The 9,675-nt window shown below is 43.7% G+C and overlaps 1 protein-coding gene across 2 annotated transcripts; it reads left to right on the forward strand.

Moving 5' to 3' along the window:
* Positions 1-744: 744 nt before the first annotated feature.
* mlnr (motilin receptor) lies at positions 745-8,229 on the forward strand. Of its 2 annotated transcripts, none has more exons than XM_061828293.1 (4): positions 745-1,060; positions 1,134-1,284; positions 2,059-2,847; positions 6,410-8,229. In XM_061828293.1, exons 3-4 carry the CDS (start codon positions 2,067-2,069, stop codon positions 6,760-6,762), a joined length of 1,134 nt encoding a protein of 377 aa, XP_061684277.1. In that variant the 5' UTR covers positions 745-1,060; positions 1,134-1,284; positions 2,059-2,066; the 3' UTR covers positions 6,763-8,229. The 2 variants fall into 2 exon arrangements, with proteins under 2 accessions (XP_061684277.1, XP_061684278.1); XM_061828294.1 differs by having other exon boundaries at positions 986-1,060; positions 2,036-2,847.
* Positions 8,230-9,675: the final 1,446 nt, after the last annotated feature.

Here is a 9,675-nt window from a genome sequence, read left to right on the forward strand (position 1 = left end):
GCCGGTTGTGGCGAGATACATACAATATATATAATGTGTGTTTTCCTTCTCTCATTGTCAGATCTTAGTCCAAACAGGTTCGACTTGAGGATAAAGCTGAGGACAAAAGACAACTGGTGTCTTACCCGAGTCCAGCAAACGAGCGGATCTCACGTAATGGATGCTTTCATTTATGAGCGACCGGTCGTTTTGCACCCAGCTATCACCGGGCTAATGGCAGGAAGAGGTAGGTTAGCCCCGACGGTGTTCCCTCTGAATGATAGTTATCTTAAAGTCCGTGTACGGGTATACTCTTTGTCCTCAATAGTAGAATAAATGATCCGCTGAGAATTAGAGTGGGCTAATGACACTATTATTTCTATTTATTTGTTTTGTAGGAAAGTGATGTAAAGTTTTTCTGTTTAAATAAAACAGTTTATTCATCTGGAGTTTTGGTTTTACAGAAAGTGAGTTTTCCCTCAAATTATGGCATTTTATCAAAATTTGTGATTTCGGTTTTGGATTATATTAGATGTCTGATACATACTATTATCTACAATTTTATAGTTTGGATCCCAGCGAGCAGCATCGAGGTTGCTTGAAAAAAACAGAAAACAAAATCTAATTGGGGCAGCATGGTGGGTCAGCTGGTAAACCGTTAGCCTCACAGTTCTGAGGTCCCGGGTTCAATCCTGGACCCGCCTGTGTGGCGTTTGTATCTTCTCCCCGTGCCTGCGTGGGTTTTCTCCGGGCACTCCGGTTTCCTCCCACATCCCAAAAACATGCAACATTAATTGGACACTCTAAATTGCCCCCAGGTGTGATTTTGAGTGCGACTGTTTGTCTCCTATTTGGCCTTCGATTAGCTGGCAACCAATTCAGGGTGCACCCCGCCTCCTGCCCAACGACAGCTGGGGTAGGCTCCGGCACTTCCGCAACCCTTGTGAGGATAAGCGGATCAGTTAATAGCTGGATGAACCTCCTGGATCCAGAAGAAACGCTCCAACGGCCATTTGGACATTTATTCTGTTTCCTACTTGTGTGCTGAATTTTCTCAGTCGTCATGACAGGCAGTGCAACAGTAAAGCTGGTTTCGCATGTTCCCCCTCACATGTGCTCTTCTTAACTTCCTCCTGTTGTCATCATTCAATTAGGAGACAAGCTCCTCTTCAGGGGGAGGAGGAGGTGGGGGAGGAAGAGGAGGAGGAGGAGGAAGAGGAGATGCTCTTGGCTTGTGTCGGCAGATCCTGCAAATCGTCATTCGTTGCCGTACTGGAAGTTGACTTCCTCCCTTCAATTTTACAGGTAGTCTTTTTTTTTTTCCCCCATTACACATGGATTACTTATTTTTATCACTTGATTTGCAAAGACAGAAATAATTGGTGATGTTGACGGATCTCATTGTGAAGGTTGTGATTGGGTACCTAATGAAGTGTCCTCTTTTGTCAGCCTTGAAATGAACAATTTAGCTAATGTGGCTAATGGTTACGTTTACTTGTATTTTTTTATCATTGTTTTTACTACTATCATTAATTATTCTTCATAAGTCTAATTTGCATATTGGTTTTATTTAAGTTTTACAATTTTGTTTATTTTATTTATTTGGTTTTCAGGTTTTCATTACTTGTTGGGTTCAAATTGATTAACGTTATTTTATAGTTCTCGTGTTTTTATTTTTAACTCTGTTTGAGGTTCAGCAGGATCACTTTAAACGGTGCCGAGTGTGCGCTAACTCCCATTTGACATGAGTTTGATTTTTTTTTTTTTCTAAATAGAACCAAATCCCCAGTTACAAGGGTGTGCAGCCACATCATAGTATTTATTTTAATTTGGCATCTCAACAAAATTCAATCGAGATGTTAAATCTAGTTTTCTACTATTTCTGTAATTATCTGTTTCATTTATTTTACATCAAAAAATTCTGCCGTATGTGTGTAGAATTTTTATACTCAAAATCATAAAAACTGATCATTTTATGTTACCTTGACAACTCCCCCCCCCCAAAAGCTTTATGTTAACACATTGCACCTTGTGTCTTTCCCCCCCCCATCCCCAGACACACACACACACACACTTCAGAAGCTACGATGCCTTGGACCAGACCCCAGGTGGAACTCCAGTCGGCCGAGGCGGCAGTCACTGCGGGCGTCGGCATCGTGGACCACCACTACGAAGGCTCCCTGTTCCCCACATCCACTCTCATCCCCGTGACGGTCATCTGCGTGGCCATCTTGGTGGTGGGCGTGGCGGGCAACACCATGACCATCCTCATCATCCAGCACTTCAAGGACATGAAGACCACCACCAACCTGTACCTGTCCAGCATGGCCGTGTCCGACCTGCTCATCTTCCTGTGCCTGCCCTTCGACCTCTACCGCCTGTGGAAGTACGTGCCGTGGCTGTTCGGCGAGGCCGTGTGCCTGCTCTACCACTACGTGTTCGAGGGGTGCACGTCGGCCACCATTTTGCACATCGCCGCCTTGAGCGTGGAGCGCTACCTGGCCATCAGCTTCCCGCTGCGCACCAAGGTTCTGGTGACCAAACGGCGTGTCCAGTACATCATCGCCGCCCTGTGGGGTTTCGCTCTGGCCTCGTCCACGCCCACCCTCTTCCTGGTGGGCGTGGAGTACGACAACCACACGGCGGCGCGGGGCGGCGGCCAGTGCAAGCACACGGACGACGCCATCCACTCGGGCCGGCTGCACATCATGCTGTGGGTCTCCACCGGGTACTTCGTCTGCCCCATGCTGTGCCTCGTCTTCCTTTACGGCTCCATCGGACTCAAGCTGTGGAAGAGCAAAAGCGACGTGAGGGGACCGAGCGCGCTCGCCAGGGAACGCTCGCACAGGCAAACCGTCAAGATCCTCGGTGAGTGCACGCGCTCGCTCAGTTTTTTGGCACGTCCCGGTTAAGATGTCAACAAATTAGGTCAAAGGACAAGTTTCAAAAGAGGGTCTCGAGCCAGGGTAGGGGTTTCTAAGGTATGGTAGGTTCCAAGACAAGGTTAGGGTTTTAAATTAGGCTAAAAGGTTAGGGTTCGAAACAAAGGTCTGAAACAGAAATGAAAGCCAGGGTTGGGGTTTCAAAGTAAGGCGTCAAGACAAAGTTAGGGTTTCATAATAAGATATCAAGCCATGGTTAGGGTTTCAAAGTAAGGTTTCAAAGTGCGTCCAGCCTGACTTGGCTTTCCAATTCGGGGTTTTAAGCCAGTTTTGCGGTTTCAAGGAAACGGCATATGGATTCAACCTAACGGTAGTATTTCAAACTATTATTTTGCATGCTTGCTTGGTTTTATTATTTGGCCTTGGGGGGAGGACTCCACGACTGATTTGTCATCCTTTGACTTTGTGCCTCCCTGCTTTCGCTTTGTCGCACACAACCGAGTTACGTGTATTTATGTGCACGTGCTAATTGTTCTCAGCAAAATCAGCGTGACGGCGGCCTCTTTCTCCTTTTCCAATATTGTTTTGTTACTCTCATGTCGTCGCTGTCTCGCACGAGGATATTGATGGCGTCCAATCGTCCGCTAGGCTTTCAATTGGATCGTCTCGCCCGGCTTCCTCGGTTAATGACCATTCATCAACTCTTAACGACGCTTTTCACTCTCTTCTAATCTGCCGGTGCTCGTCATGCTCATGAGACGCCACATCGGGAGTCGCTTCTCTTTCAAAGCATATTCATAGCTTGTACAAACCAAATTTCAAAAGGACTTCACGCTTTTTGGGGTTGCACAATATACAAAATCTTACATTTCATTGGACCGAGGCAAAGTGGTTGCACAAAGAGGGGAAAAATCTTGAATGAGGTGTGAATGAAAAGATGTTACAGGAGCTAAATTGCTTGGATGGGAGATGGAACACTGGCCGTAAATTACATTTGTACAGGTGAGCGGATTCAAGAATAGACAAAGTGGAAATTCCATTAACACGACCAATGAGGAGCTGGCTAATCAATTAACGTTTCCGTTCTCCAGATTAATTGCACAGACTGGCTCTTTCGACGCTAGCGCGCTATTGAGCTGGCACGTGCAACCAGGCTAGCTATTACGGTTTGCTAAATTAATAAGAAAAACAACCCGAGCAAACATTTTTAAACATACAGTGAAGAAAATAAGTATTTGAATACCTTGCTATCTTGCAAATTCTCCCACTTGGAAATCATGGAGGGGTCTGAGATTTTCCTCGTAGGTGCATGTCCACTCTGAGAGAGATAATCTTAAAAGAAAAATCCAGAAATCACAATGTCGGATTTTTTAACGATTTCTTTGTGTGATACAGCTGCAAAAAAGTATTTCAACACATGTCCATCAGTTAGAATTCTGACCCTCAAAGACCTGTTAGTCCACCTCCACTCCATATATTATCCTGAATCAGATGCGCCTGTGTGAGGTCATTAGCTGCATAAAGACACCTGTTCACCTCGTACAATCAGTAAGACTCAAACCTGTAACATGGCCAAGACCAAAGAGATGTCCAAAGACACCAGAGACAAAATTGTACAACTCCACACGGCTGGAAAGGGCTACGGAGAAATTGCCAAGCAACTTGGTGAAAAAAGGTCAACTGTTGGAGCAATCATTAGAAAATGGAAGAAGCTAAACGTGACGGTCAATCTCAAATCGGAGTGGAGCCCCATGCAAGATATCACCTCGTGGGGTCTCAGTGATTCTTAGAAAGCTGAGGAATCAGCCCAGGACTATGTGACAGGACTTGGTCAATGACCTGAAAAGAGCTGGCACCACCGTTTCCAAGGTGACTGTTGGTGATACACTAAGACGTGACGGTTTGAAATCATGCATGGCACAGAAGGTTCCCCTGCTTAAACCAGCACATGTCAAGGATCAGTCTTGAGTTTGCCAATGATTATCATTTGGATGATACAGAGGAGTCATGGGAGAAAGTTTTGTGGTCAGATGAGTGGCTCTGTAAGAAGCTTATCAAAGTTCCGGCGTGGCCTAGCCAGTCTCCAGACCTAAACCCAATAGAAAATCTTTGGAGGTTGCTGAAAGTCCGTGTTTCTTAGCGACAGCCCAGAAATCTGTCTAATCGAGAGAAGATCTGTGTTGAGGAGTGGGCCAGAATCCCTCCCGGAGTGTGTGCAAACGTGGTGAACAACTACAGGAAACGTTTGACGTCTGTAATTGACCCCTCCGTACAGGGCACTTAACCACGCCTCCTGAAGTGACGTCACGCCACGTGCGCTGACGTAAGACAAACAGTAAAAATGGCAAATACAATACAATACATTCTGAACTGAGACAGACTCCATGCTTCTGATTTCATTCAATCATTCAGACGTAGCAATGTTATGCTAGCGGAGAACGTCTCATTCATTTATACGAGACGTGTATTAAAAATCAAATTTAGGGCATATCTTCGTGCAAACACCGTCTGGTTAAGCTTCTGGCCGTTAGCCAGCAAGAAACCGTCACATTTGTGCAGTCCGATCGTCACTAAATATCGCTCAACAAAGAATAAGTGTGGCAATCGTTCGCACGTAGCAATGTTATGCTAGCGAAGAACTTCGAATTCATTTATATGAGACGTGTATTAAAAATCAAATTTAGGGCATATCTTCGTGCAAAGACAGTCTGGTTAAGCTTCGGTCGGGAGCCAGCAAGAAATCAATACGTTTGTGCAGTCCGATCATCGCTAAATATCGCTCAACAAAGAATAAGTGTGTCAATCGTTCACACGCTGCAGTCTTATGCTAGCGCAGAACTTCGAATTCATTTATACGAGACATGTATTGAAAATCAAATATAGGGCATACCTTCGTGCAAACATATCTGTTCCGGTTGATATTAGATGGATTTAGTTGATGATGCGGTCTTCCACAAAGTTTGATCCATCGAAGGCATTTTTCGTACTGGGTCTTCGGTTTTGGAAAGGGTACGAATGGAACTCCACCAACTAGCCTTTCAGGATACCTGTCGTCACTCTTACAAAGTCCGTGACTCTTAACCATATTTTTTGTTAAATAACCCAAATACGCGATAAAACGCTAACTAAACCTATACTGGACCATTCAGTGTTGTCAGAGAAAGTGGCGGGAGCAAAAACGGGCTTTGGTCTATGCAGATCTCTGGCCTCTGATTGGTCAGTGACGCGGATTGCGCAATATCCACCGAGGGGTCAATTGCAAACAAAGGCTACTGTACCAAGTATTAACATTGGTTTTCTCAGGTGTTCAAATACTTATTTGCAGCTGTATCACACAAATAAATTGTTAAAAATATCATCCATTGTGATTTCTGGGTTTTTCTTTTTAGATTCTCTCTCACAGTGGGCATGCACCTCCAATGAAAATTTTAGACCCCTCCATGATTTGAGTGGGAGAACTTACAATATAGCAGGGTGTTCAAATACTTATTTTCTTCACTGTACCTGTGACAAAGTATCTTCCACTAACCTGATGATGACCCTCCCAGTGGTGGTGGTGCTGGCCTTCATCATCTGCTGGCTTCCTTACCACATCGGCCGCAACCTCTTCGCCCAGGTGGACGACTACGACACGGCCTTGCTGAGCCAGAACTTCAACATGGCCTCCATGGTGCTGTGCTACCTGAGCGCCTCCATCAACCCGGTCGTCTACAACCTGATGTCGCGCAAGTACCGCGCCGCTGCCAAGCGCCTCTTCCTGGTGCACCATCGGTCCGGACCCCGGGAATTTAACCGCCGCCTCCGCCATGGTCGCCAGAGTCAGCTGAGCACCGTGGACCCCACGGAGAACCTGACGGGGTCCACTGCCGAACGTCTCCACCTTGCCGCCATTGAGCGTTGAAAGAAATGTTCAAAGCGAGTCTGCACGAGAAAGTTTCCCACTTAACCTAGAGTTATAGTTTAAAAAAAAACAACTGCAACAGCACTCTAAAATATTGTTGTGCATATGGAAATACAAAAGAATTGAACTGTTTTTGTCAGACTTTGCATCAATTAAATGGCAATTTTCCTACTGCCCACCTAGGCCACATGGGGGCAGCAAAAGACAGACACAGTGATAGTCTATCCACGGACATCTGGACAGTACAGAGGACTCAGCTCCTCGCTGAGGACAAAGACGACATGACTGTGAGTACTGTTATATTGAATGTCTACATGTGTTGCTGCACGGTTTATGTTCAAATAGTTGTTTAAAGGGTTACATACAGTATGTGCTTACCATTGTTATTTAGCGTTAGCATTAAGCTTGCCAAATGAATGCAAAGCTATATGCTTGTTTTAAAAAGTTTAATATTCTTAGTTTTGTGTTTATTTTGACAGAAAACTCAACATCACCCAAACACCCTCCCCCCCAAAAAAAAAAAAAAAAAACGTGAAAATGTTCTTATTTTGGTGAGATGTTTATTAGCGATCCATGTGTTGTGTTAGCTTGTGTTAAACCCAGTACAATACGAATGAACGATTTCTAATTTTGGGATAGGTTACTGTTTTAATTGTGACTTAAATGAAAAACTATAAAAAAAAAACATTTGATAGTATATTTTGAAAAAAGTGTGGTGAGCTGTGTTTGTTGTGATGCTTGTTTGTTTGATATTTAACAGTTTGTATGTTAGCATGTGCTAAATGTTCAATAGGACGATACCATTTTTTTCTTCTGTGAGGGGGCCCGACGGTAAAGTGGTGTCATTGTGACTCAACTACAAAACTCTAAAAATACATACAAATGGAGAAATCATGTTAATATGCTTTCAATGGCCGTCGGTACGTTGGCATGTGATAGATGCTACCTATTAGACCGGAACATATTTTAATGTTTGGCAGGGGGGATGGTTATGTCATTCATCTGTTCATATGTTAGCGTTTGACATAAAACACAACAGAAGTGCATGACTATGCTATTTTTCGTTTGGGGGGTGTCTCTTTTTCAATTGGTTGTGGTTGAATTGTGTCATTATTGTTGTGGTCCCGGATTGTACAAAGTATTTCTGATGATGTCTGCACTGGTGTCAGGTTACAATGTTGTTGACATTTTGTGGTGGTCGTCAGGTTTATTATTTTACAATATGCTGCGTTTACAACACAGTGGACACCCGCACATCTGCTTTTCGCCACCCACAAATTCTTGTATTCCCCCAATTTTTTTTTGAGGCATCAATTATTCACTTACTTTCACTATTCGAGCCCAGTCCCTATCTCTGTGCAAATAGTTTTCCGCTTCATGTGCGATATTTCAATTTTAATGTTTAAAAATGTATTCAATGTATGATATTGTATGTTTTCATTTAAATAAATCTGACCGACAAAAAGAGTGGGTTTGTGTGTGTGTGTGTACACATTTTTACGTGTTTATTTACTTTTTGGGGTGCACAAATTTTGTGGGGGCCGGCAATTTGTTCCCCTATTAAAAAAAGTTACATAAAGTATGCACGTGTGTGTTTGAATATGTGTCTGGGTGTGTGTGATTCATGATTTACCTCCTTGTAAAGTATGTAATAAATGCTCTTTTTTTATTTTATTGGACTTTTTTTTTTAAATATTCTTTTTACCTTGTCTCAGTCATGTTTTAAACCTGCTTGATATATTATTAATATTGATTAAGTTTATTTAACTTGTATTTGATGTATTTATTTCTTATTTAATTTAAGTGTATTTCTTTGTATTCGTTGGATCCCTGTGTTAATTTATTTTTGGTTGTTTTTTTTTCATCTTGTAATAATTATCATTAGTATTATTGTCTAATATTATAGGCCTGTATTGTTATGGAACTGTTTTTAATTTATTTATTTTTCTGTCTTGCATTGTGATTTTACTGTTAATTTCCTGTCATTATTTTATTGTATACGTACTGTTTTGTTTTGGTTTTTTTTATAAATGTTATGACTAAATGGGTGGATGGATGGCCTTGGATATGCGTTTCACCTTCATCAGCATCTCGTAAAAAGCCCGATGTTGGTTCTCCTGCGATTCACGCTGCTTTTGAGATGAAAAAGCAAACAACGCTCTCGAAAACGTGAATTTGTCTTGAAAACTGCCAGCGTTTTACTCACGCTGCCGTCAAGAAGGGTCTTCGTGAGCTGGGTCCCTGCTGACAAGCGCGCATCCTTTATCCGCCGCCCAAATGCACTTAGAGGGGCCCATTACTTTGAATATGGTGATGTGGATGGGAGTAATGTAATCACTTGGTCGCATTATGTTCGATTCCAGGCACGTACGTGGCGGAGACCAACAGAGCCTTGGGGCTCAGGTGGCACTGGCCCTGCCAATGGCGCACACACACACACACACACACACACACACACACACACACGTGCACACAGGCCAGGAGACAGAGTGTGCCGTGAGTCACCTCCCCAGGCTGGCACCTCCTGGCAGCGTCGTCCATCTGGACCAGATGAGCCGGCGCTGCGAGTCGAAGCCCACGTCGTCCTGAATTGATCAACAAGAGGGCCAAACTCCCTCTTGGGCATGTTTGCATCACCAAAAGTGCCATTGTCCCTCCTTCGGAACCTTTTGCACATCCCTCTGACATGTTAGTGTTTCAAAAGTAGGACCATTTGGCCACCAGTGCGCTCAAATTAGATGACCTTGCCTTTGCTTGCTGGTTTGACACGACACAAATAGTTTCGATATATTGTCTGAAAGATATTGTCTGTCCATCCAGTGGAAGGAGATTCATGATGAAAAGCAGGTGCCCCCCGGATAGAGCCCTGGGGCACATCTGAAGTGACTAGGTAATGGTTGGATGAAAAAGATT

Source organism: Syngnathoides biaculeatus, chromosome 8 (genome assembly GCF_019802595.1).
Source record: "Syngnathoides biaculeatus isolate LvHL_M chromosome 8, ASM1980259v1, whole genome shotgun sequence".
In the NCBI taxonomy this organism is placed as follows: Eukaryota; Metazoa; Chordata; class Actinopteri; order Syngnathiformes; family Syngnathidae; genus Syngnathoides; species Syngnathoides biaculeatus.